Genomic DNA, 27,570 nt, shown 5'->3' on the forward strand with positions numbered 1-27,570 from the left:
CCAGCCTAGCTAACATAGTGAAACCCTGTCTCTACTAAAAATACAAAAAATTAGCTAGGCGTGGTGGCAGGTGCCTGTAATCCCCGCTACCTGGGAGACTGAGACAGGAGAATTGCCTGAACCCGGGAGGCGGAGGTTGCAGTGAGCCAAGATCACGCCATTGCACTCCAGCCTGGGCAACAAGAGTGAAATTCCATCTCAAAATAAAATAATAAAAATAAAGAATAGTTCATGTCTTTATTCAATCCATTATGTGTTGATTTTACATTTGAACACCAAGAAAACAACTTTATTCCTATATTTCCAAGTTTCTGAGGAACCTCACAATCATTTCCAAATACTTATAATAAGGGTTGTTAGAAATTTATTTATGTTGGGTAAATTTAAAGTTAAGGTGTACCTTTGCTCTCATATGTGGTATGACAATATGAGGACTAAACAAAATAATGTTTGAAATAAGTTTAATTTACCTCAGTGTCAGTATTATTTTTCTTCCTATTGTTACTGATTGCTTCGTTTTCTTTTTTCTTTTTCTTTCTTTTTTTTTTTTTTTTTTTTTGAGATGGAGTTTTGCTGTTGTCGCCCAGGCTGGAGGGCAAATCATGCCATCTCGGCTCACTGCAATCTCCGCCTCCCAGGTTTAAGTGATTCTCCTGCCTCAGCCTCCTGAGCAGCTGGGATTACAGGCATGTGCCACTACGCCCAGCTCGTTTTGTATTTTTAGTAGAGATGGGGTTTCTCCATGTTGGTCAGGCTGGTCTCAAACTCCTGACCTCAGGTGATCCACCTGCCTCAGCCTCCCAAAGTGCTGGGATTACAGGTGTGAGCCACCACACCTGGCGGTTGCTTTGTTTTCTAGTATTTTCGCTGCCATCTCACTTTTAACCTTCTCTAAGAGCAGACACAGTAGCTGAGCCGACACCCATTTCAGTCAACTTCTCTATTCCACTCAACATGCCCATAATACAAAGAGACTAAATACCTACACCACCACCATCTAAATTCCATGAGTTGGTCACAATATGTGGAGCCACAGTTCTCTTTCTCAATCTTTCTTACTTCTCAATGGCCACTTTCAAATGAGAAAAGTTATTCAGATGAAGGACAAGCCAGAATTCAACTATACCTTGCTTTTGTCAATATCAGTTTACCTGGACTTGAAACTTCACCTTCCGCCTAACATCTTCTTCCATAGGTTCCTTCTTCCTGGTGAGTGCTCTGCTGATCAATGTTCTGAAAATCAGCCCATTCAACAATGGTCACCTGGTCATGGGATCGTTCCTCAAGGATGAGTTTTCTGCCCCCTCCTACCTTATGGGCTATAATAAATCCTTGAGTGTGGTGGCAACCACAACTTTTCTGACTGGGATTATTCAGGTAGGATCTGAGTCTTCAAATCCCTTAAAAGGAACTGAATAAAGGGGCTATAAACAGACCCCTTCCTTATACTGCTCCTGTGATCCATTGTGATATACCTGGAACTGCAGTGATTGATTTTTTGAAAAATTGGAGGCTGTGTGAATAGGGTGTCTCCTTAGTGATAAACTTCTCTCTCTTCAGAAATCATCTACCACTGATTTAGGATGAGATATTGAACATTCTCTTCAGTCCTTTCTCCTCTAAGACAAAGAGTGTAAGGGACAATGGTCCAGAGCAGTGGTCCCCAACATTTTTGCAACCAGGGACCAGTTTCCTGGAAGACAATTTTTCCACAAATGGCAGGTCACGGCCAGGGAGGGTGGTGGTTTTGGGATAAAACTGCTTCACCTCAGATGACCAGGCATTTGGTTCTCATAAGGAGCACGCAACCTAGATCCCTTGCATATGCAGTTCACAATAGGGTTCATGCTTCCCTGAGAATCTAATGCTGTGGCTAATCTGACAGAAGGCAGAGAGCTCAGGCAGTGATGCTTGCTTGCCTGCTGCTCACCTCCTGCTGTGCAGCACCCAGTTCCTAACAGGCCACAAACCAGTACCAGTACCGGTCCGTGGCCCCGGGGGGTTGGGGACTGTTAGTCCAGAGTTCCACTCCTGATCTTACCTTTTAAAAAATTGCTTCATATTCTTTTTTTTTTTTTTTTAGATGGAGTTTTGCTCTTGTTGCTCAGGCTGGAGTGCAATGGGACAATGGTGGCTCACTGCAACCTCCACCTCCCAGGTTCAAGTGATTCTCCTGCCTCAGCCTCCCGAGTAGCTGGGATTATAGGTGCATGCCACCACACCCAGCAAATTTTTGTATTTTTAGTAGAGAAGGGGTTTCACCATGTTAGCCAGGCTGGTCTTGAACTCCTGACCTCAGGTGATCCACCCACCTCGGCCTCCCAAACTGTTGGGATTACAGGCATGAGCCACTGTACCTGGCCAAAAATTGCTTTATATTCTATCAACAAGAATAGCCTCATCTAGCTGGGCATGGTAGCATATGCCTGTAGTCCTAGTTACTCAGGAGGTTGAGGTGGGAGGATCACTTGAGCCCAGGAGGTTGAGGCTGCAGTAAGCTGTGATCATACCACTGCACTCCAGCCTAGGTGACACAGTGAGACCCTGTCTCCAAAATAATAATAATAATAATAATAATAATAGCCTCACAGGCTCACACATTATCTTTGGGTTAGTAAGCTTTAGAGTCAGATCTGGAATCCTTTTTCTGCATTGACAAGGACCACAGCTAAAGGACAATAATATGAATGACTCATTAAAATCTCAAAACTTATTTTGACACTGTCTTTAATTTCCTCTGAGAGTCTATCACCAAAAGTTCATCCACTGAACTCAAGTTACATCTTCCAGGCTTATTTCTCTTTTTTCTCAACTAACCCACTCTCTAGTTGATTTTCACTGATCTCCCCTGGGACTGTCTTTCATTAGGTAAAGATTCATTGGGTACCTACAAAGGCAGGCTATCAACGTGGGCAGACTCCAGCCCTGACACTATGAGCTGTGTGAACTTTGGTAAATTATTTTACCTTGGTGGGCCTCAGTTTCCTCATGTGTAAAGCAGGAATAATATTTGTTTTGCAGGGTTCTTAGGAGGATTAAGTGAAAAAAACGCATGCAAAGTATTTAGCCTAGAGCCTGTCACATAGTAAGCATCAATAAGTTATACTTAGTTGGCACAGAGAAATGAATTTGGTACTTTAACAGGCCAAAAATTTAAAAAACAATATATAGTTTCCTGTGGTTAAAAAGTTTAATCTTGGCCGGGCGCGGTGGCTCACGCCTGTAATCCCAGCACTTTGGGAGGCCGAGACGGGCGGATCACGAGGTCAGGAGATCGAGACCATCCTGGCTAACACGGTGAAACCCCGTCTCTACTAAAAAAATACAAAAAACTAGCCGGGCGAGGTGGCGGGCGCCTATAGTCCCAGCTACTCGGGAGGCTGAGGCAGGAGAATGGCGTGAACCCGGGAGGCAGAGCTTGCAGTGAGCTGAGATCCGGCCACCACACTCCAGCCTGGGTGACAGAGCGAGACTCCGTCTCAAAAAAAAAAAAAAAAAAAAAAAAGTTTAATCTTGTGGGATAAGACAAAATACACAAGCAGCCTTTTAATTGTCAAGCGGCCTCATACATGCTTTCTCTCCTCCTTCAAGCCTCAGCTTTTTTCATCTAAAAAAGGAAGAGGGCTGGGCATGGTGGCTCACATCTGCCTCAGCATCCCCAACAGCTGGGACTACAGGCGCACACCACCGCGCCCAGCCAATTTTTGTATTTTTAGTAGAGACGGTGTTTCACCATGTTGGCCAGGATGGTCTCGATTTCCTGACCTTGTGATCCACCTGCTTCAGCCTCCCAAAGTGCTGGGATTACAGGCATGAGCCACCACGCCTGGCTATAATATAAATTATATATATGTATATTGACATGTAAAATACCTTTTTTTATTTTTCTTCAGGATATGCATAATCCTGAAAACAAATAAATTCAATTTAATCATTCTCAGTAAAGATAAGAGTCAAAGGCCAAGAAGTTTGAGCTTGATCCCACTGTTTTGGAATTATCTTCTCCTTTGTGAAAAGCTACATTCCTCAGAGGAATGTTAACATCTCCTGAAAAGGGCTATCAAAGCTTCTAAAGAAAGAGGTTTAAAAAGGCAAGGGCAGGCCAGGCACAGTGCTTTCATGCCTGTAATTCCAGGGTTTTGGGAGGCCAAAACAGGAGAATCACTTGAGGTCAGGAGTTCGACACCAGCCTAGGTAACATAGCAAGACTCCCCACCTCTACGAAAAAAAAAAAAAAAAAAACTTAGCTCAGTGCTGTGTGCGTCTGTAGTCCCAGCTACTTGGGAAGCTGAAGCAGAGGATCCCTTGTGCCCAGGAGTTTGAGGTTAGAGTGAGCTATGATTGCACTCCAGCCTGAGCAATAGAGTGAGATCCTGTCTCATAAATGAATAAATAGGCAAAGGTTTGTTCTGATCACCTTGTCCCTGTTTTCCCCAAGTCAACCTAGAGAGCAGTAGATTCCAGGGCAAGAACTTAAGTGAGCTGACTGCTCACAAAGGAGGAAAGGAAGTACTAGTGTGGGCTAGCACTTGTCAGGAGGCTCTGATCAACATACAAGGACCCATGTTATCAACTTCTGTTCATTAGGGAAAGAGAGTTATAAGAGTTACCAAAGGGGCCTATCTTAACTTTTCTATTGGAAACTCTTCTTTTCCTGGAGAGCGCCATTGGTGCCATTGCTGGATTGAAGACATTCTGCCCCACTCTGGTTTTCTCTTCTCTGCAGCTAATAATGGGCGTATTGGGTTTGGGCTTCATTGCCACTTACCTTCCGGAGTCTGCAATGAGTGCTTACCTGGCTGCTGTGGCACTGCATATCATGCTGTCCCAGCTGACTTGCATCTTCGGGATTATGATTAGTTTCCATGCCGGTCCCATCTCCTTCTTCTATGTGAGTAATTTCAACTCTTATCGAGAGTTACAAATGCCACTCCTCTTGCCTCCAAAGAGAGGTGGACCTCAGTGGGGAGACTCCTGCCCATTCTGAAAGGAGACACAGCCAATAGCAGCTTAGTCAAGAGGGTACTAGAAATATTTTCCTTTATTGGAGAATTAGGGTCTTGATTAATTGCAGATGCCAGACCATGCTTTCAGTTGACTAACCATTTCAGTCAGCCTTTTAAACTATCATGATATACATTAAAATTTGACCTTTAAGATATTGTATATATCACAGTTCTTTTCATTACCTACCTTATAACAGACATGTCTCCTAAAACATCTGAAGGATATACAATACTAAGTAGTTCCTGCATGTAAGAATAGGGTAGGAGCTAAGCTACAGTATATTATTTGGGAAAACTAAGAACTATTGGCTTATAAACAGAACTTCTAGGGCCTGTTCATTATACTAAAACATACAGTGTATTCTCTCCTTGTCCTTATTGAACATTACTGTCCCTCTTTTTACATAAATGGTCACCCCCACCATGCTTGCCCTCACTATTCTAGTAATGCCCATAGAGATCTTTGTATCCAGAAACTCTACTTGGGGACTTCTTTTTGAGTTAATCTACAGTGTCCATTTCTAGACTTAGGCAATTACTATATCCCTTTCTAAGCCTCTGTAATTTTATTTTCTTTCAGGACATAATTAATTACTGTGTAGCTCTCCCAAAAGCTAATTCCACCAGCATTCTACTATTTCTAACAGTTGTTGTTGCTCTGCGAATCAACAAATGTATCAGAATTTCTTTCAATCAGTATCCCATTGAGTTTCCCATGGAATTATTTCTGGTAGGTGTTTTTGACGTCCCAAATTCATAGTTTACATAATTTTAATATTTTTTAAAAAGTTGAGTTGAATTGTGTAAAAGCTGAATACATTTAGTTTTCGATATATGCTTATATTTGTGAAAACATGCTTATTTTCTTTTTCTAAAATATTTTGATACTATAGTTGACAAATAAAAATTGAATCTATAGTTTATGATGTGATATTTTGATGTAGATACACATTATGAAAAGTTAAATCAAGTTTTTTTTTTTTTTTTTTTTTTGACAGAGTCTTGCTCTGTTGCCCAGAATGGAGTGCAGTGGTGCAATCTTGGCTCACTGCAACCTCTGCCTCCCAGGTTCAAGCAATTCTCTTGCCTCACTCCTGAGTAGCTGGAATTACAGGTGTGTGCCACAATGGCAAGCTAATTTTTGTATTTTTTTAGTAGAGATAGGGTTTCACCATGTTGACCAGGCCGGTCTCAAACTCCTGACCTCAGGTAATCCACCCGCCTCGGCCTCCCAAAGTGCTGGGATTACAGGTGTGAGCCACCACGCCTGGCCTAATTATCATTTTTAATTTTTTTCACCTTGCACCCCTAGCAGCGGTTATTATTTTTGTTGTGAGAGCATTTAAGATCTACTCTCTTAGCAATTCCAAGTACACATTATTAACTATAGTCACAATAGCACAATAGATCTGCCTCACAAAATGCTTATTTCCAAGTACTTTTATCTATTGCCTCATTCTCATAATATTTCAAAGATAAGGTTTTTTTCCCCTTGTGAAAGAAATACAGGCTCATTCTAAGTTTGAAAAACATAAGGAAGTTTAAAAAAGTGGTAGAGGAAAAGAAATTCCTATAGTTGCACCGTCCAAAGTCAACTACTAATGATATTTTAGTATTTTCAGTTATTCACTCCTTTCTTCTCTCAGACAAACATATGACAGGCCTAGCCTCAATGTTGGTGAATTTCCATCTTTTTCTACATAAATGTTTTATTTTTATTTTAATGTAGTTGAAATCATACTGTTATTCAACCTCCATTCCTTCTCACTATGCTACAATAAGGAAATTGAGGCAGCTCATCCCTGGACTTGAACATAGGAGCACATCTAGATTAGAAGATGTCAGACTCAGAGGACCTTCCTAAAAAAATTAAAATAAAATGAAATCCAAGAATTGAGGCACAAGCAATCTCATGTTTAAACGATAACAGACAAAGGGCCAAAGAACCAAGGAGGAAATGAACAGCCCTTTCCTATGGCTAGAACCAGATGCATTCACAAAGGAAAGATACGATGTTCACGGAGAAACAACTGGAAGATCTGAACATCTTGTTCAATAAGAACCCATACCCGAACCCCAGCCTTCAGAAAGAAATGGCCTCAAAAATGGACATGTATCCAACAGTACAGGTTTGGCTCAAGAACCACAGAGCAGAGGCTGGGTGCGGTGGCTCACGCCTGTAATCCCAGCACTTTAGGAGGCCAAGGCAGGCGCATAACCTGAGGTCGGGAGTTCGAGACCAGCCTGACCAACATGGAGAAACCCTGTCTCTACTAAAAATACAAAATTAGCCAGTTGAGGTGGCATGTGCCTGTAATCCCAGTTAGTCGGGAGGCTGAGGCAGGAGAATGGCATGAACCCAGGAGGCGGAGCTTGCAGTGAGCTGAGATAGCACCACTGCACTCCAGCCTAGGCGAAAGAGCGAGACTCCATCTCAAAAAAAAAAAAAAAAAAAAAAGAACAAAACTCAAGCAAGCAAAATGCAAGCTTATTCAGCAAACACAATCTCAACAACAGCAATTAGCTGAGGATAGAGTCAACACCAGTCCTTCCCAAGAAATACAGACATACCAGTCAAATCTCCTAATGATGCCTATCTTGTAGCCCTAGTTTATATAGATCACTGGGCACCCTGGTTGTGACTCACCTTATGCCCCAATGTTAAGGTCCCTACAGACGACTTTGTTGTCCACAAAACAGTTCATTTTGGCTACTGCCAAGATCCTAGAATATACTGCTTCTGCTTCTATCCCATTTTTGGAATCCTGATTTTATTCTCCATGCTTCAATTCTAATTGTTTTGACTGTTCACCTCTACAAAGTAGAGAGAGATACTAGACACAAAATGTAACATATTGTAATGTGTGTACTGATTTCCTACAAGAGAGTACTTTTCAGCAATAAGGAACAAACTGGAGATAAACACACACACGTTGTGTGTACAACATGGATGGATTTCAAAAACATTATGTAGCATGAAAGAAAAAAGACACAAAAGGCTACATACTGTATAATTCCATTACATGAATTCCTAGAGCAGGAAAAACTAATCTGTCATGACAAAAAGATTAGTGGCTGCCCACGTGGAAAAATTAAATAGTAAGTGGTAGAAAACTAATTTATCAGGTGATGGAAATGTTTCATGTGTTAATTAGGTGTTAATTAGGGTGGCAGTTACCTGGCATATAAATTCCTCAAAACACATAGAACTGGCCGGGCGCGGTGGCTCACGCCTGTAATCCCAGCACTTTGGGAGGCCGAAGTGGGTGGATCACAAGGTCAGGAGATCGAGACCATCCTGGCCAACATGGTGAAACCCCATCTCTACTAAAAATACAAAAACTTAGCCGGGCGAGGTGGTGGACGCCTGTAGTCCCAGCTCCTCGGGAGGCTGAGGCAGGAGAATGGCGTGAACCTGGGAGGCAGAGGTTGCAGTGAGCCGAGATCGTGCCACTGCACTCCAGCTTGGGCGACAGAGTGAGACTCTATCTCAAAAAAAAAAAAAAAAAAAAATAGAACTTTATATCTAAAAGCTTTGCACTTTATTGTATCTAAATTATACCTTCATAAAAATAAATATATATAACAAAGAAATTGAGGCAAATGAGATGTTAAATGTTTTTTCTAATCTATGTCATTAGTAAGTAGCAGAGCTAGGGCTTGCTGTCTAATAATAATGTTTCTTGTTTCTTTTCTTTTTTTTTTTTTTTGAGACAGAATCTCGCTCTGTCACCCAGGCTGGAGTGCAGTGGCGTGATCTCGGCCCACTGCAACCTCTGCCTCCCAGATTCAAGCGATTCTCCTTCCTCAGCCTCCCGAGTAGCTGGGATTACAGGCACCCACCACCATGCCCAGCTGATTTTTATATTTTTAGTAGAGATAGGGGTTTCACCATGTTGGCCAGACTGGTCTCGAACTCCTGACCTCAAGTGAGCTGCCCGCCTCAGCGTCCCAAAATGCCAGGATTACAGGCATGAGCCAACGCACCTGGCCTCTTATTTCTTTTCTAAAATCTGCTGGTAAAATTTATATGTTACAGTTATAATTAACATTTTACCATGATAAAGATATTTTCATCAATAAAGCTCAGATTTTCTAAGTCAGCATTTTTCATTTTAAGATTGCTGAATTCGGGGCCTGGCATGGTGGCTCATGCCTATAATCCCAGCACTTTGGGAGGCTGAGGTGGGCCGACCCGCTGAGGTCAGGAGTTCAAGACCAGCCTGGCCAACATGGTGAAACCTTGTCTCTACTAAAAATACAAAAAGTAGCCGGATATGGTGGTGTGTGCCTATAATTCCAGCTACTCCAGAGGCTGAGATAGGAGAATCACTTAACCTGGGAGGCAGAGGTCGCAGTGAGCCGAGATCACGCCACTGCACTCAAGCCTGGGCGACAGAGCGAGACTCCATCTTAAAAAAAAAAAAAAAATGAGAATTATTTCTTTTTTAAGAGGTGGTCTGTGGCAAAGATGCTTCAAGTTAACCAAGTAATCGTATGCCCCCTGCACCTCCCAGTCTCTCTTGCAATTAGGAGGACCCAGTGACTTTAGCCAAAGAAGAGGTGAATAGGTGCAAATTCCCTCTTCTTTCCTCCCCTGCTGTGATGATGACAGGAGCAGTATGTTAAGAAAATGGAGACTGGGAGCAGTGGCTCACGCCTGTAATCCCAGCACTTTGGGAGGCTGAGACGGGCGGATCACGAGGTCAGGAGATCGAGACCATCCTGGCTAACATGGTGAAACCCAGTCTCTACTAAAAATACAAAAAAATTAGCTGGGCATGGTGGCGGACACCTGTAGTCCCAGCTACTCGGGAGGCTGATGCAGGAGAATGGTGTGAACTCGAGAGGCAGAGCTTGCAGTGAGCCAAGATCGCGCCACTGCACTCCAGCCTAGGCGACAGAGCAAGACTCTGTCTCAAAAAAAAAAAAAAAAAAGAAAAGAAAAGAAAAGAAAAGAAAAGAAAATGGAATCCCCAGGTGAAATTAGCTCAAATCCCCGGGGCATTGTTTGCAAAGAAGCTGCCTGAGAGACACCAACACACCACGGACTTTGAGTGGGCAAAAAAATAACTTCGATGTGTTAAAATGCTACAATCTCATGACTTGTATGTTGCCACAGCATAACCCATCTTACACTAACTAATCCAGGTCTATCCTCTTTAAGGTTGAAAAATACTGTCTTGAGACTTTAGACTAAACTTTCCTATGACTGTTGCCTACTTCTTGTAGAGGTGCATATTATTTTCCCTTTGAATGTGTGAAAAGCTATTAATTCATAAAGGCCAGAGGCTGAAAGGCTTGTTTTTCAAAAGATTTTTCAAAACCCTGAAGGCAGATCCAGCAATCCCACTATTGGGTATGTATCTAAAGGAAATGAAATCAGTATGTTGAGTAGATACCTGCACTCTCATGTTCGCTGCAGCACTATTTAAAACACCCAAGATATGGAATCAGCCCAAGTGTTCATCAATAGATAAATGGATACATGTGGTATATACAGGTATTAGTTGACAGACATGTAACAAAAAATGATTTTTAAAAAATTGTGGTATACATATACAATGGAATACTATTCAGCCTTTAGAAAAAAGGAAATCCTTCTCCTTAAAGACTGGGTATTTGGTTTTAAAAAATTAAAATAAAATAAAAAATAAAAAGAAGGAAATCTTGTCATTTGGGACAACGTGGATGAACCCAGAGGACATGTTAAGTGAAATAAGCCAGGCACAGAAAGACAAATACTGCATGATCTCATTTATATGTGGAATCTAAAAAGGTTGAACTCATTGAAGTGAAGAGTAGAATGGTGGTTACCAGGGGCTAGAGTTGCAGGAGAGTGGTTTGGGGAGATGTTGGCCAAAGGATACAAAATTTCAGTTTGATAAGAGGAATAATTTCAAGAGATCTGTTGTACAACATAGTAACTACAGTTAGTAACAATGTATCATATTCTTGATACACCATGTTGGCCAGGATGGTCTCGACCTCCTGACCTTGTGATCCACCCACCTCGGCCTCCCAAAGTGCTGGGATTACAGGCATGAGCCACCACGCTCAGCCCTCTCTTAAGCGACATCAGCACCAAGGATCATAGTGATGTTCCTTCAAGCAGCCTGTAAACCCAGATGTATCTGACACAGGTCTCAATCAATTTAGAAAGTTGATTTTGCCAAGGTTAAGGAAGCCCCTGTGACACAGCCTCTGGAGGGAGGTCCTGACAACATGTGCCCAAGGTGGTCAGGGTACAGCTGACGCAGGAGAATGGCGTGAACTCGAGAGGCAGAGCTTGCAGTGAGCCAAGCTCACATTAGGGAGACACAATATATCCATCAATACCTGTAAGATTTACACTGGTTTGATCTGGAAGGGTGGGACAACTTGAAGGAGTGGGGGCTTCCATATCATAGGCAGATTTAAAATTCTTCTGATTGGTAATTGATAGAAAGAGTTATTATCAATAGAGATGAATGTCTGGGTTACAGTAAGGGGTTGTGGAGACCAAAGTTGACCAAAGTTGTGTCATGCAGATGCAGCCTGCAAGTAGCAGGCTTCAAAGAGAATGGGTTGTAAATGTTTCTTATCAGACTTAAGGGTCTGTTTTGAGGTTAATGCTGGTTGACTTTTCCTGAATTCCAAAAGGGAGGAGGGATGTAATCAGGTATGTCTGACCCCTGCTTCAATCATGGCCTGAACTAGTTTTTTCAGGTTAACTTTGGAATTCCCTTGGCTAAGAGGTGGGGTCCATTCCGATGATTGGGGGCCTTAGAATTTTGTTTTTGGTTTACACAGCCTTGAAAGCAATCAACATGAACCAGAGTTATAAGGAAAAGAGAGAAGTGAGAGTGCAAAGAATGTTGTGGTTTGTCTATGGCTGACAGATTGGTTTGTGAGCTACAGTCAAGATATTGCTCTGGGGGCCAGGCTCAGTGGCTCACGCCTGTAATCCCAGCACTTTGGGAGGTGGAGGCGGGTGGATTGCTTGAGGTCAGGAGTTTAAGAACAGCCTAGCCAACATGGTGAAACCCCCATCTCTACTAAAAATACAAAAAATTAGTTGGGCATAGTGGCGCACGCCTGTAGTCCTAGCTACTCAGGAGGCTGAGGCAGGAGAATTGCTTGAACCCAGGAGGCAGAGGTTGCAGTGAGCTGAGATTGCACCACTGCACTCCAGCCTGGTCAGCAGAGCAAGACTCTGTCTAAAAAATAAAAGAAGAAGGAAGAAAGAAGAAGGAGGAGAAGAAGAAAAAAGAAAAAAGAAGAAAAAGAAATGAAAAGAAGAAAAGGAAGGAAGGAAGGAAGAGAGGGAGGGAGGGAGGGTGGGAGGGAGGGTATATTCCTTTGGAGAATGCTATAAGTAATTACAATGCCCCACGAGGTAAGGTAGGGGAGGAAACAGAGGTCCAGCAATAAAATAGGTGAAGGCTTAGAATAATTGCAATTTAGGCATTAAACTTTTTTGTGACCTACTTTGTGCTCACAGGCTATTGAAGCCTGCAATACACTACCTATACACATGTCAAGTCAAGTGATGGGGACACAGTTTCTGCCACATAGCAGGGATTAGAGATGCAGGTTAGAACTAGAAAAAGACCTCCCTGTTACCCCTAGCGGTGAGGAAAATGAGACAGGGAGGATGGAGGCACCCATGGTCTAGGGTCTAAAATGCCTCTCACAGCACCCACGAAGAAACTACTAATGTTTAGATGTGCTGGAGGAAACTGCACACATCTATCAATCTGTCCTTAAGAGCAGACTCAGCTGGGTGCGATGGCTCACACATGTAATCTCAGCACTTTGGGAGCCCAAAGTAGGAGGATCACCTGAGGTCAGGAATTCAAGACCAGCCTGGCCAACCTGGTGAAATCCCATCTCTACTAAAAAAATTAGCCAGGTGTTGTGGCACATGCCTGTAATCCCAGCTACTTAGGAAGCTGAGGCATGAGAATCGCTTGAACCCAGGAGGCAAAGGTTGCAGTGAGCTGAGATTGCACTACTGCATTCCAGCCTGGGCAACAAGAGCAAAACTCCGTCTCAAAAAAAAAAAAAAAAAAAAAAGAGCAGACTCAATATTTAGGAAAATTTTCAACACAACAACTGAGATCCAGGTAGACTATACTGGTAATTCAAGGGACCCTTGGCTATAAGAAATTATACACACTATATGTTCATAATTTATGTCTATTTAAGCTGTATAGCAAACACAAAAAAAGTAACAATAGTTGTCTTTGGATGAGTTATTTCTGTTTTTCTATGTTTCATATTTACTTCATTTTTCTCTGTGAGCAAATATTACCTTTATACTGGAAATAAGAGTTCCTTGCCATACTTGCCATACTTCTTGCCTCTTAACTATATGGAAACCAAGACTCTTCTTCTCTGATCCAAGCTGTAATCCAGATTCTTCCTTCCATTCTAATCTGTAGACTTCCTAGGGGTATTCATCAGTATCACAGGTTAGCCAGCTGCTGTCCTGTTCAGCGTCTGGTTGAACTCCTGCAGTAGATGCTGGGGAAAGACGTACGTGTTAGTAGGAAGAATGGGATAAAGCAACTGTATAACTGCTATTTTAAAACCTAGGAATGGAGGTGTCTTGTCTCTGGTTTAATCCGCATCAATGCAGAGTCTTTATAAGCTATAACAGCTGCTAGGTTGTCTCTTTTCCCTCTAATTAAAAGTCAGGGACTAAAGGGAGAATTGCCATTTTTAGAAGTAAATGAAAGCGGGCGGAAAGCAGGTACTTGCTTTGCTACAGAACTTTTTCTTTGTGCAATTAAATGTTGCTCCACATTATTAAGGGTTAATCATGTTTCTCTCTTCATATACCTCAACAAGCCCCTGAAAGGCATATCTGTATTATTACAATGTACCTGGAACTAAAAACTTTTGAAACTGAAAACTTGATACAGCCATTATCCGAAAACAGGTTTATATTAATCTAGATGTTTAAAGTTGGTAGGGAGATTCCCCACTTCCTGATACACTCTGAAATACACATCTCTTTATTTAAAGAGGAGCAAAGAGACAGGTATTTTCCAAGTCATTCTGTATTTAAGTGGATCAATCTCACTGAAAGCCATTGAGATCCAAAGATATTAAATATTAAAACAAGAAAAAATAAATAAAGTTGGTGGGGCTACAGAAGTTCATGGCATCCATTTGTTTCCATCACGTGTCACAGACCAAGTTGTTTCGCACTCTGGCTACAATGCCGAAAGGAGCTTAGAGAACCAAAACTTCAGGAAAGATCTCTAATGCCTGCCTTGCTCCGCTGAACTAGCCACGCCTCTCTCTCCGACTTGCATGCATAGGGACTGCTGCCTGTTTCATTTTCTGTCCTGCCAGAGGCTATGGGCAACTCTGCTACTGGAAGCGATGCACTATATTTAGGTAATCATATGCCACCCCCCCTTTTTTTTTTTTACCCCCTACAGATTATTGGCTTCACTGTGATTGCAAACAAGATAACCATGGCCACAGAAACCAGCCAGACGCTTATTGACATGATTCCTTATAGGTCAGTAATTCCACTCTTCAAGATTGCATTTCTCTTTCTGATACCCTCTCTTGGCCTCTGACCACACAGCCTGATTGATATTTTCTACTAGCAGTCTCTGGCTAAAGCAAAATTCATTTTAGAACACAGAGGTTCATGAAAGGAGAAGGGCTAGGGACAACTCGTTGGGTCTTCTCTGGTCAGCCTCTGTCTCTCTTATCCAGGAAGACTGTTATATGCACTGAATACCAGAGAATCTCATGTGTTTTTTTAATAGCACATGATAGGCCTTCTGAACTACCATACCTCTCTGATTAATTCTCAAGGAGCGGACAAGAGATGCCTCGGTTTTTCTAGCCTCTCTCCTGTGGCTCTGTGTTCAGAAGATGAACGTTCCTTCTGCCTTCACAAACTTAGACTAAATTGATGCCCTACTTTTATTTATGTATTTATTTTTGACACCGGGTCTCATTCTGTTGCCTAGGCTGGAGTGCAGTGGCGCAATCACGGCTCACTGCAGCCTTGAATTCGCAGGCTCCAGTGATCCTCCCACCTCAGCTCTCTGAGTAGCTGGGACCACAGGCGTGCACTGCCACGCCCCGCTAATTTTTTTGCATTTTTAGTAGAGACAGCATTTTGAATGTTGCTTAGGTTGGTCTCAAAATCCTGGGCTCAAACAATCCTCCTGCCTCGGCCTCCTATAGTGCTGGGATTTCAGGCGTGAGCCACGGTGCCCGGCCAGAACTGGTGCCCTTGAGCAACATTATTTTCTTACTCTGGGTAGAAAGTGATCTTCAAATAGCCTGGCATATGGAGTTCTTAAGGACTCACAATCAATTTACATTATAATTCTTACCAGTGACTATGAGGCGCGGCTCTTGCTTCTGTTAGGAAATTATTTTTTTTTACCCTTAATCAGATGAATCACATTAGCTAAGAAAGGCAATATACTGCAGTTTCTTGACTCACAGGGAGACTTTTGAAGAGCATTGCCCATTTCCTCACGTTGTATAATAAGGAATCCTGTAAAGAGTGAAGCCTACTTGCTAAACTCCAGGATCACAAAATGTAGGCTTTTTTTTTTTTTTTCTTTTTGAGACCAGTCTTGCTCTGTCGCCCAGGCTGCAGTGCAATGGCACCATCTCAGCTCACTGCAACCTCTGCCTCCCAGATTCAAGTGATTCTCCTGCTCAGCCTCCTGAGTAGCTGGAATTACAGGTGCCTGCCACCATGCCTGGCTAATGTTTGTATTTTTTGTAGAGACAGGGTTTTACCATGTTTGCCAGGCTGATCTCAAACTCCTGGATCAGGTGATCCTCCTACCTCCACCTCCCAAAGTGCTGGGATTACAGGTGTGAGTCACCACACCTGGGCAAATGTAGGCTATTTTGACACAACCAGTTTGAACTAGTCTCATATCCTACTCAGTTCTCAATGAAATCTGATGATGACTGAATCAACTTGAAATTCCAGTCAATTAAAAAATGTGGGCAGACACCACCTAGGTACTAGGCAATACAAAGATAAGCAAGACACGGTCTCCGTCCTCAGGAAAAAGAAAATAATAACAAGAACGACAGTGGGATTGACACTTTACATATTTGTATTATTTCATTTGCTCCCCACAGTAATGCTTTGAGGTAGATATTGTCTTCTTTTTTAAGCTAAGGAAACTAAGGCTTCCCATGTTTAAATTACTTAGCACATTGCTCCTCTGTGGCAGAGCTACCATTTGAACATATTTCTCCTTAATTCCAAAGTCTATAATTATAACCACTCTGTTATACTTACACAATATGCTTCTATTATCAATGACTTCAAAACCACACAGCCAGGCTGGGCACAGAGACTCATGCCTGTAATTCCAGCACTTTGGGAGGCCGAGGCAGGCAGATCATGAGGTCAGGAGTTCGAGACCAGCCTGGCCAACATGGTGAAACCCCATCTCTACTAAAAATACAAAAACTAGCTGGGCATAGCGGTGTGTACCTGTAATCACAGCTACTTGGGAGGCTAAGGCAAGAAAATCACTTGAACCAGGGAGTTGGAGGTTGCAGTAAGCCAGGATCAAGCCAGGATCCAGCCTGAGCAATAGATGGAGACTATCTCAAAAAGTAAAAAAGAAAAAAGAAAAAACCCACACAGCCAAGTTTCACTTATCTCTTATCATAAAATTCAAAGGTACAGATGGACAAGTGAGCATTTCAAAAGTCGAATTTTAAGTGTTGCTTTGAGCTTTCTCTTTTATTATGTATTTATCCAGGGTTGCTAGAGAATAGTAAGATTGGACAATTTGAGTTAGCTCCTGCTGTGTCCATGTTCCCTTTGAACCTCATTTGCTAACAAGAATTGAATGTTACAGAGAACAGAAAGGAAAAACAGTATTTTACGTTGTTATCATACTAAATATTCAAGCTTTACTAATATAGATTGGGGTAGTAAATTACATTTACTGTGTACCTCTTTAGGACAGCCACATTCTTACCTAGCTTTTTAGAAAGACAAAAAGGTGGAATTTGATAATAACTTAAATAACTACCTCTAAGCATTCAGTTATGCTTCTACTTAGCTAATTACTGGGAAAATGCAAAGGAACTTGTAAGTTATAAATTATAAACAAGGAATTAAAATAGACAGTAGGGCCAGACGCAGTGGCTCATGCCTGTAATCCCGGCACTGTGGGAGGCTGAGGCAGGCGAATCACTTGAGCTCAGGATTTCAAGACCAACCTGGGCAACATGGTGGGATTCTGTTTCTCAAAAAAAAAAAAAAAAAAAAAAAAAAGATTAGCCAGGTGTGGTGGCATGCATCTGAAATCCTAGCTACTTGGAAGGCTGAGGTGGGAGGATTTATTGAGGAAGGTTGAGGCTGCAGTGAGCCATGATCACGCCACTGCACTCCAGCCTGGGTGATACAGCAAGACCTGGTCTCAATACAAAAAAAAAAGAAGTTGAAGAAGAAAAGAAGAAGAAGACATAGTTGGATGGTGAAGAAAATGACATTTAGCTCTTCGAGGTGCTAAAACTTAATTCTTTCTACTCAAAAATAAAATGTAAAATGTAAGAACTAATAAGGAATTTTAATTAGATAAGGGATTATTTGCTTTGTGGAAATATATATCACAAAATTTCTTTTTTTTTTTTTTTTTTTTTTGAGACGGAGTCTCGCTGTGTCGCCCAGGCTGGAGTGCAGTGGCCAGATCTCAGCTCACTGCAAGCTCTGCCTCCCGGGTTTTTACGCCATTCTCCTGCCTCAGCCTCCCGAGTAGCCGGGACTACAGGCGCCCGCCACCTCGCCCGGCTAGTTTTTTGTATTTTTTAGTAGAGACGGGGTTTCACCGTGTTAGCCAGGATGGTCTCGAACTCCTGACCTCGTGATCCGCCCATCTCGGCCTCCCAAAGTGCTGGGATTACAGGCTTGAGCCACCGCGCCCGGCCATACAAAATTTCTTTTAAAATAATTTTCCCAAGAGTTATTTACATGATTCATTATATTGAATTTGGATTTTTATATAATTTATCAAAAGGAAATCAACTGTTGAGGCATACATATTTGTCTTTGATGAAATGATTAAAGATAATCAAAAGAACGAATAAGCATTTCAAATAGCAAACCTTATCTAAAACACTTAGATATTTTTTCTGACTTAGAAAGTAATCTAGAGAAATAAAAAAGGAAGCATATTTGTGCTTCCAGATTTGACTTAAAGAATTACGCCAGTATGGATCTATGGAAAAACACTACTCCCTCTAAATCATCAAGATTTCTTTTTCCTTCTATAGTCTGTTAATATTGTGCTTGATTTCTGACTGTTAAACTAATGCTTCATTCTGGAATAAACCCCACTTGATCATAGTGTATTATCCTTTTACATATTGACTTGCTAAAATGATAAGAATTTTTGCATTTATGTTTATGAAGGATATTGGCCAGAGTTTTGTTTTGTTTTTCGGGTTTTTTGTTTGTTTGTTTGTTTTGTTTTTCTTGTGCTATCTGTGTCTGGTTTTGGTGTCAGAGTATATTGACTTTTTTTTTTTTTTTTTGAGACTGAGTCTCACTCTATCACCCAGGCTGGAGTGCAGTGGTGCGATCTCTGCTCATTGCAACCTCCGCCTCCCGGGTGCAAGAGATTCTTGTGCCTCAGCCTCCAGAGTAGCTGGCATTACAGGTGCACACCACCATACTCGGCTAATTTTTTGTATTTTCAGTAGAGACAGGGTTTCACCATGTTGGTCAGGCTGGTCTCGAACTCCTGACCTCAAGTCGTCCATCCATCTCGGCCTCCCAAAGTGCTGGGATTGCAGGCGTGAGCCACTGTACCCAGCCATATGTTGACATTATAGGAAGACTTGGAAAGTATTGCCTCATATTCAACTTCTGGAAGAGATTCTATAAAATAGGCATTATGTCTTCCTTAAATATCCACCTATTCACCTATTGATATGGTCTCAAACAGTATCAATAAACCATTTTTCATGAATCGTTAAGGTTTTGCCTGTTCTGTTTATTGTCATTGCTACCTGGCAGACACATTGAACTACAAGACATAACAGCATGTTCTCTCAATGGCTTTCATAATGTGGCTTGGTTTACTGGCAGTTTTGGCAGGCTGCTGCCTCAATCACTCCACTTGTCCCTATTGTCATTAAAAAAAAAAAAAAAGAATCAGGATGGCCCAATATTAGAATAGAGTGGCGGAGATACCAAGAAAGGATTCCTCCTATCCAGAAATAATTCCACTATTCTATTCCAGCTTCCTGTTTCCTGTAACACCAGATTTCAGCGTTCTTCCCAAGATAATTTTACAAGCCATCTCCTTATCTTTGGTGAGCTCCTTTCTGCTCATATTTCTGGGCAAGAAGATTGCCAGTCTTCACAACTACAGTGTCAATTCCAACCAGGTGAGAGGACTATTACTTTCTCTGATCCTTAACTCTTTGTTCTTTAATCAAAGCCTCCTGCCAACATGAAGGCTGGAGTCTTTTTTAACTGAAGAGCCACTTGGACCATGGTTTGGACAGTAATCATAAAGGATTTTTGAGAGGTGAGGGATACTTAACTTTGAGACCACTTGAATTAACCTGAGTGTTATTGCCCTAGAACAGATATGGTACAGAGAGTCCAGAAAATTATGGTATCATGTTGTTAAGCTAGGAGAGTTTCACCTTTCTTAATTTTAGCTTGCTTTCTACCAAGTCCTCCAACCACGTACTGAGGTGCAATAAGAAATGCTGCAGAACATCCTATAAAAAGCCAGGGTTGGGCCAGGCGCAGTGGCTCACGCCTGTAATCCCAGCGCTTTGGGAGGCCAAGGTGGGCAGATCACAAGGTCAGGAGATTGAGACCATCCTGGCTAACACGGTGAAACCTAGTCTCTACTACAAAATAAAAATAAAATTAAAAATTAAAAAATTAACCGGGCGGGGTGGCAGGTGCCTGTAGTCCCAGCTACTCGGGAGGCTGAGGCAGGAGAATGGCGTGAACCCAGGAGGCGGAGCTTGCAATGAGCCGAGATCACACCACTGCACTCCAGCCTGGGCGACAGAGCGAGACTCCATCTCAACAACAACAATAACAACAACAAAAAAGCGAGGGCTGCTAATATCATACAGTTGGCCTCCCAGAAATAGTTTTTGTCTTTTAGGGAAAATCTTCAACTACTCTGAATTTGGCCCTTTCCCTAGAACTCAAGAGGGAAATATGGAAGCAATGGGTATTCCAATATGACCCCTTTTTTTTTTTTTTTTTTTTTTGCTCTTGTTGCCCAGGCTGGAGTGCAATGGCGTGATCTTGGCTCACTGCAACCTCCACCTCCCAGGTTCAAGCAATTCTCCTGCCTCAGCCACCCAAGTAGCAGGGATTACAGGCGCTCACCACCATGCCCAGCTAATTTTTGTATTTTTAGTAGAGATGAGGGTTCACCATGTTGGCCAGGCTGGTCTCGAACTCCTGACCTCATGATCTGCCTGCCTCGGCCTCCCAAAGTGCTGGGATTACAGGTGTGATCCACTGCACCCAGCCAAATTTGACTTTTAGGTTAGTGCATAAGGCAGGGAGAATAGCATTATGCTTCTCCCTGTCATCCTAAGTCCTGGTCATCACTTGAAAGAGAATAAAAATGCCAGAGTCTCATTTTCTCACCTTGAAAAAGCACTTTCCTTGTGATGACTAGCTAAAATGACGATTCAGTTTAATCAGAAAAATCAGATGTGCCATCCTTTCGTTCTTTCTAATTTATTTTTATTTTTATTTTCATTTTTATTTTTTGAGACAGAGTTTCACTCTTGTTGCCCAGGCTGGAGTGCAGTAGTACAATCTCGGCTCACCACAACCTCCACCTCTCAGGTTCAAGCGATTCTTCTGCCTCAGCCTCCTGAGTAGCTGGGATTACAGGCATGCACTACTACGCCTGGCAAATTTTCTATTTTTAGTAGAGATGGGGTTTCTCCATGTTGGTCTCGAACTCCCAACCTCAGGTGATCCACCAGCCTCAGCCTCCCAAAGTGCTGAGCTTATAGGCGTGAGCCACCTCGCCTAGTCTTCTAATAATATTTCAATCTGTTATTTCAAGTGACGCAAACAACCCTATCGTCATATAAAAAAATAAACCATATGCCTTCAACTCAAAATAAAATCAGCATTCTTCAACAAAGAGGGGGGCCTAAAGCATCTGCCATTTCTTTACAGGATTTAATAGCCATCGGCCTTTGCAATGTCGTCAGTTCATTTTTCAGATCTTGTGTGTTTACTGGTGCTGTTGCTAGGACTATTATCCAGGATAAATCTGGAGGAAGACAACAGGTATGTTGAAATACAGTTTGATCTCTACTACATAAACATATTCATATCAATTCATATGTATATTCAGAGGAGGGAATTAAATGGGTTTAATCTTGTTGCTGTTTTAATGTTATACTTAATGGGAAAGACCTCTGGGAAGAATTTGGATTCCATGCTTGCCTTAATTTTTGCTCAGATTTTGTCTTAAAAGTTACTTATCAATGTGGAACTTGAAAGCCATTTTCTGTTTCTTCTTTTTTTTTTTTTTTTTTGAGACGGAGTCTCACTCTGTCACCCAGGCTGGAGTGCAGTGACGCGATCTCGGCTCACTGCAAGCTCCGCCTCCTGGGTTCACGCCATTCTCCTGCCTCAGCCTCCCGAGTAGCTGGGACTACCGGCGCCCGCCACCATGCCCGGCTAATTTTTTTTGTATTTTTAGTAGAGACGGGGTTTCACTGTGTTAGCCAGGATGGTCTCGATCTCCCGACCTTGTGATCCACCCGCCTCAGGCTCCCAAAGTGCTGGGATTACAGGTGTGAGCCACCGTGCCCTGCCGAAAGCCATTTTCTATAGAAATATTATATGTGAGAGGTTTCCATATATTAGCCAACAAAACCCCACTTTCCATGTAACATACCTAAAGGATAAGAATATTTTAGGTAAACTGGCCAGGTGTGGTGGCTCACGCCTGTAATACCAACACTTTGGAAGGCTGAAGAGGGCGGATCACTTGATGTCAGGAGTTTGAGACCAGCCTGGTTAACATGGTGAAACCCCGTCTCTACTAGAAATACAAAAAAAAAAAAAAAAAAATTAGCTGGGTGTTGCGGCGCACGCATATAATTCCAGCTACCCAGGAGGCTGGCACAGGAGAATCGCTGAACCTAGGAGGCAGAGGTTGCAATGAGCTGAGATGGTGCCACTGCACTCCAGCCTGGGTGGCAGAATGAGATTCCGTCTCAAAGAAAAAAAAAAAAAAGGAATATTTCTGGTAAACTTACCATCATCTGCTAATGTTTTCCCCCACTATGGGAAGATGCATTCTCACACCTAGTCTGGAAAAGCAATAATACAACTCTACACACCCTGGCAGCAAACCAAAAACTTTCCGGGCTTCCTCAAAAGGGCATGGCAAGGGGCTTTCATGACAAGAAGTCGGGTCTTTGTCTAGCAGAGCCCAGAGAATGTGTAATTGTTCTACTTTTGTATAAGAGAAAATTATCTAGGTCAGATTTTCTGCAGGTATTCTGAGTCAGTAAACTAAATGTTGTAGGTAGGTGTTAAGCGTAACAGAGAAAATGGTGGTCGAAAAGACTGTAGAGGCAAAGTGTCTAACTGCAGGCATGAAATTTTATAAGTCTAATGTTTATGAGTTTTTTGTTTTTGGTTTTGTTTTTGTTTTGAGACATAGTCTTGCTCTGTCGCCCAGGCTGGAGTGCAGTGATGCGATCTCGGCTCACTACAACCTCCACTTCCCAGGCTCAAGTGATTTTCCAGCCTCAGCCTCCCAAGTAGCTGGGATTACAGGCATCCGCCATGACGTCCAGCTAATTTTTGCATTTTTAGCAGAGGTGGAGTTTTACTATGTTGGCCAGGCTGGTCTTGAACTCTTGAACTCAAGTGATCTGCCCGCCTTGGCCTCCCAAAGTGCAGGGATTACAGGCATGAACCACCGCGCCCAGCCCAGTGTTCATGAGTTTTGAACTGACTAGATAAAATTACAACATGCTAACCTGAGAGGGGTCCCATCTCAACTTTGTAGCGTGACAAAATGTCAGAGAGCTATCAGAATTGAAACTGGGGTTGCCCAGGGAATGAGTCAGCATTCAGAGGCCAGAGAAACAGTGGCAGAGGTCAAAGACAAGCTTCTGCAGAAATATAGTAAAAGGTGTAGCCATGGTCAGAAACGAACGTGTCAGCAGAATGAACAGTCAACTTTCACATGGAAAGACAGTGTCATAGTACGTGGGCAAATATGTGGTGAAGCATAAGGTAAAAGCTAATACAAGTCAGAAAGATTAGGCAGGGGTGAGAGCATGGGTATAGAGCAGGGGTGTCCAATCTTTTGGCTCCCCTAGCCCCATTGGAAGAAGGAGAATTGTCTTGGGCCACACATAAAATGCACTAACTCTAATGATAGCTGATAAGCTAAAAAAAAAAAAAAAAAAAAAAAAAAAGCAAAAACACTTTATAATGTTTTAAGAAAGTTTACGAATTTGTGTTGGGCTGCAACCAAAGCTGTCCTGGGCCACATGTGGCCCTCAGGCCTCGGGTTGGACAAGTTTGGTCTAGAATAAGACTACATCGTACCACTTTATGTGGACTAAGTTTTGTTTGTCACAGAGCTTCTTCCGGATACATTGGCCTTTTCCACTACTGCTTAACAGACAGAGAAATTTGGGCTATGTTCAAAAGAAGAGTGTTTGTACAAGCATGCAAAAACTCTGGAGTCAAAGAGACTCCAAAAAGACTGGAGAGCTTTATAAGAAGAAATGGAAATGGCTATCCCTAGAGATTAGTTCCACTAACTTTTTCTGACATACTTTGTTTATTCAGTATATAAGCATAATGTAAATTTGAGAGACAAGATGTGCACGACTAGAAAAAACTAAAGCACAGTGCAAGGAAAATTGAGTGCAAAATGAGGACAATTTTTTAAAAGAGGCATAAATATTGCAAGGAGAATGATGGCAGAAGTGGGACTTTCATGGAGCACTGAAAGGGTTTAGGGTATGTGTAGATGGAAGTAGGAAGAAGGGCTTCAGTTCAGCCTCAGAGTTGTCTTAATGGCAGGATTCTACTTGTGCATGTAATGCGGACTGGAGAAAGAATGGCTTTGCCAACTGCACTCATTGATTCTGGGAATAGAAAGGCCAAGTTTTGGAAGGGTTTTGGTGGACGATTGAATTTCCAACCCCTGAGCAAGCCCACTTTTAGCATTTTAGCCTGTTGGAAAGAAGGTCTGCCTCAAAGGTAGCCTATGGCACACATTTTGTTTTCCACTGCCACCTTGTTCCCCTGTGCAGCACAGTTCTGCCAGTGACACCTCTCAAGGCAGTGCAGTGGCCCTCCACAGGGAGGCATGTCCCTAGGAATGCTGAAAAGCCCTCCCTGAGGCCTTGACATGCCATTGCAAATCGCTGGCTCAAGCAGAGAATGCTGCTGACCCCTGGCCCTACACATGGCAGCTGCCCAGACTATACTCTTGAGTTCCAAATCTGGACCAGAAAAGTCCTCTGAGACTCATTCATCTTCTTCATTCCATGGGAGTGGAGTTTTCTCTCCACCTGTTATCTCTGGAGGCCTTAAGATTTTTTTTTTTTTTTTTTTTGTAGAGACAGGGTCTCACTATGTTGTCCAAACTCCGGGCCTCAAGTGATCTTCTCACTTCGGCCCCCCAAAGTGCTAGGATTACAGGCATGAGCCACTGTGCCCCAAACCCTTGGGGGATTTTGATTCCCTCTGCCTGAGAATGCTCCTATTTCTTCAAAGTTCCTTAGGACTGCAGAAAAGAGAAACAGGGGGCTGGCTCTGAACCTCTCAAAAATAACCTGCCATCAAGGGTCACTTTGTTTTTATTTTTTATCTGGCATAGATGCAAACTGTGTATATGTGTCTAGATTTCATTTAATTTATTGCTGTCTAGAACTCATTTCCCTCCAGTGGTTGCAGCAAAACCTACTGGTCCTTCTGGCCACAGCCTCAGCCTGAGGCATTGGCAGGGCTGACCCATAGCAAAGGGGATGTGATGAGCCCTAGTAAGCCTGTGGCCAGCTGGGCTGTCCCGCAGTCCATCTTTCTGCTCATCCTGTTCTTACCACTGTGCTCCCCTGTTCTCCAATATTAGGTTTCTTTCATTGCTCCCTGCTCTCTAAGGACCTGCCTTGCCCAGGCTCCCAGAACAGCTTTAAAAATGGGTTATTGTAAAAGAGAGAAATGAATGTGTTGTGTTCTTTTTAGAGGAAGCCAGTGGGGCCGTGGAGAGAGCCTGGATTTTGGAGTCAGATGGTCAGGGGAGGTTGAACTTGACTCCATGCTTCCTAGACGTATGTGACCTTGGGCAAATTAATTTTACTCTCTGAGGCTCTAGTCTTCATCTGGAAAGTGGGGATAAGACAAACTTGCCCGTTGTGAGAATTAAATTAGATGCTAATGGGTACCCGTCACTTAAGAGTTCAAAAATAATCACTTCTACCCCAAGACCCAAGTGCCCAGGCAGGTGTCCATCATCTGCTATTCTGCTTCATGGAACCCCCTGTACATAGAGCAATTGATGGCTGAGGGTCTGCATGTTGCTTGTGGCTGTGGCTATGGGGACTCACATGGCTTTGACTCTCAGGAGAGAAGGCAGAGTCAGTCTTTGTTCAAGAAAGTCTGGAAAAGTGATGGAAAATCTGGTCAGAAAAACAAAGCATGCATGAGATGTAAAGCAGGCAGACAGTGCTTGCTGTCATCAGACCCTGTTCAGGCACTGAGGCTGAGCTTCTGAGAGCCATCAAGCACCTTCCTGAGGCACAATGCCACTGAGGATGGTCCTCTGATCCCAAAGCCCATTCCGATGACTGTGCAGCCAAGAGAGACACAATTATTGGCAGGCTTCCAACCCTCTCTGAGCAGCTAATTTTATGAGATTTGGTGTCTAGTTTGTGCTCATTTTGACCTAGGTTTTTGTTGTTGTTGTTGTTGTTGTTGTTTTGAGATGGAGTTTTGCTTTTGTTGCCCTGGCTAGAGTGCATTGGTGCAGTCTTGGCTTACTGCAACCTCTGCCTACCAGGTACAAGCAATTCTCCTGCATCAGCCTCCCAAGTAGCTGGGATTACAGGCACCTGCCACTATGCCCAGCTAATTTTTTTTTATTTTTAGTAGAGATGGTGTTTCACCATGTTGGCCAGGCTGGTCTCAAACTCCTGACCTCAGGTAATCTGCCTGGCTTGGCCTTCCAAAGTGCTGGGATTACAGGTGTGAGCCACCACGCCTGGCCTAACCTAGTTTTATACAACTTATTGTGCTGTGTGCCTGCCTTTGTTTCCTTAAAAATAATCAGAAGAATTTTGGAGAAAAAAAGTGGCAGAAAAGAAAAGGCCTGATACAGATTTCCTGTGCTAATGAAAATAGTTTTTTTCTATAGCATCAGCAAAGGCCAACTGAAGCTAGAGCCAGAAGTTAGATCCAGCAACAGGCTGACATGTCACCTGGCTGGAGAGGCTTTGGGGTTACCTGTCTCAGTTCCACAGTGTCTGAAATGTTTGCCATCAGAGCTTTCTGAGTTTCAGTTATGGTGATCCATTTTCCTGAGTCCTTCCTACACTACTCTCATGTGATTCAGCCTTTCCATATCAGGCCACTCACTTTAGCTGTGAGTCAGCTGGGACGGGGAAAGAAAGAAGAAGGACGTTGATTGCAGTGCTATTATTTTCAGCAATACATTTATATGGCAAATAGCAATGAGTAGTGAGAGGGAACCCAGTGGGAGGATGTGTTTTTCCCCCCATGTAAAAAATACAGAGAAAAATCAGAGAATCATTGCTGAGTGGTTCTTTGGTAAATTAGAATTGAGAGACTCCCTCCGTTCTTGCTTTTCTGTGCCATTGTTTTGATTTGTGGTTATAGTTTTGCCCCATCCCCTATTCCCATCACAGTGGAAAATGACACTGGTTTCTATTGTTTTTATTACTAGGGGCTTACAAAATGGAAATTTACCAATAGAGGATATAATGAGTTCAGGACTATCCAGAGAGCATTGGGCTTATCAAGGAAACTATGCTTCTTAGTTTTCCACCTTTATTTTGCCAAGTGAGAATCACTGCTTACCAAGAGACACTGAGCCCAGAGTAGTCAACCCAACTGGGATAGGATCCAGAGCTGCTATATCCAGCCTTGACTCATGTTTGTAGCTTTTTCTTTCTTTCTTTCCTTTTGATGGCCCTGAAGCAGAGAGAAACTAAAGCAGGAAAATGGGAAGTGATTATCTTTGTGTGAAGATGAAGCTCCACTGAAGCTGCTAGATGGGCAGTTACCCAAGCAGCAAACAGGAGAGTGAGGGGTGGGAAATGTATTTACATGGGAAGTAGGGTGGCTGGGATTTTAGAGCTGACACTGAGGAGCTACTAGGGCTTTTCTTTCCTTTTCTCGAGATGGAGTCTCGCTCTGTCGCCAGGCTGGAGGGCAGTGGTGCGATCGTGGCTCACTGCAATCTCTGTCTTCAAGTGATTCTCCTCCCTCAGCCTCCCAAGTAGCTGGAATTACAGGCATGAGCCACCACGCCCAGCTAATTTTTGTATTTTTAGG

The 27,570-nt window shown here is 42.7% G+C and overlaps 1 protein-coding gene and 1 long non-coding RNA gene across 5 annotated transcripts in view; one reads left to right on the forward strand and one right to left on the reverse strand.

Annotated features, from left to right (window-relative positions):
- LOC105474581 (solute carrier family 26 member 8) overlaps nt 1–27,570 on the forward strand; it is an 81,294-nt gene that overhangs the window by 27,169 nt on the left and 26,555 nt on the right. For all 4 annotated transcript variants that reach the window (XM_071097148.1, XM_071097149.1, XM_071097151.1 and 1 more), the window contains exons 5-10: nt 1,196–1,377; nt 4,727–4,891; nt 5,587–5,736; nt 14,441–14,523; nt 19,256–19,403; nt 21,190–21,303. In XM_071097148.1, the coding sequence (XP_070953249.1) occupies nt 1,196–1,377; nt 4,727–4,891; nt 5,587–5,736; nt 14,441–14,523; nt 19,256–19,403; nt 21,190–21,303 (842 nt within the window). The remainder of the gene's footprint in view (nt 1–1,195; nt 1,378–4,726; nt 4,892–5,586; nt 5,737–14,440; nt 14,524–19,255; nt 19,404–21,189; nt 21,304–27,570) is intronic.
- LOC139363420 (uncharacterized) overlaps nt 4,854–27,570 on the reverse strand; it is a 72,322-nt gene continuing 49,605 nt past the window's right edge. Inside the window, exons 2-3 of the long non-coding RNA XR_011623789.1 lie at nt 13,303–13,514; nt 4,854–4,983 (exon numbers count right to left, since the gene is read on the reverse strand). This is a non-coding gene — a long non-coding RNA (uncharacterized lncRNA). The remainder of the gene's footprint in view (nt 4,984–13,302; nt 13,515–27,570) is intronic.

The sequence above is a fragment of the Macaca nemestrina genome, chromosome 5 (assembly GCF_043159975.1).
Source record: "Macaca nemestrina isolate mMacNem1 chromosome 5, mMacNem.hap1, whole genome shotgun sequence".
Taxonomy (NCBI): Eukaryota; Metazoa; Chordata; class Mammalia; order Primates; family Cercopithecidae; genus Macaca; species Macaca nemestrina.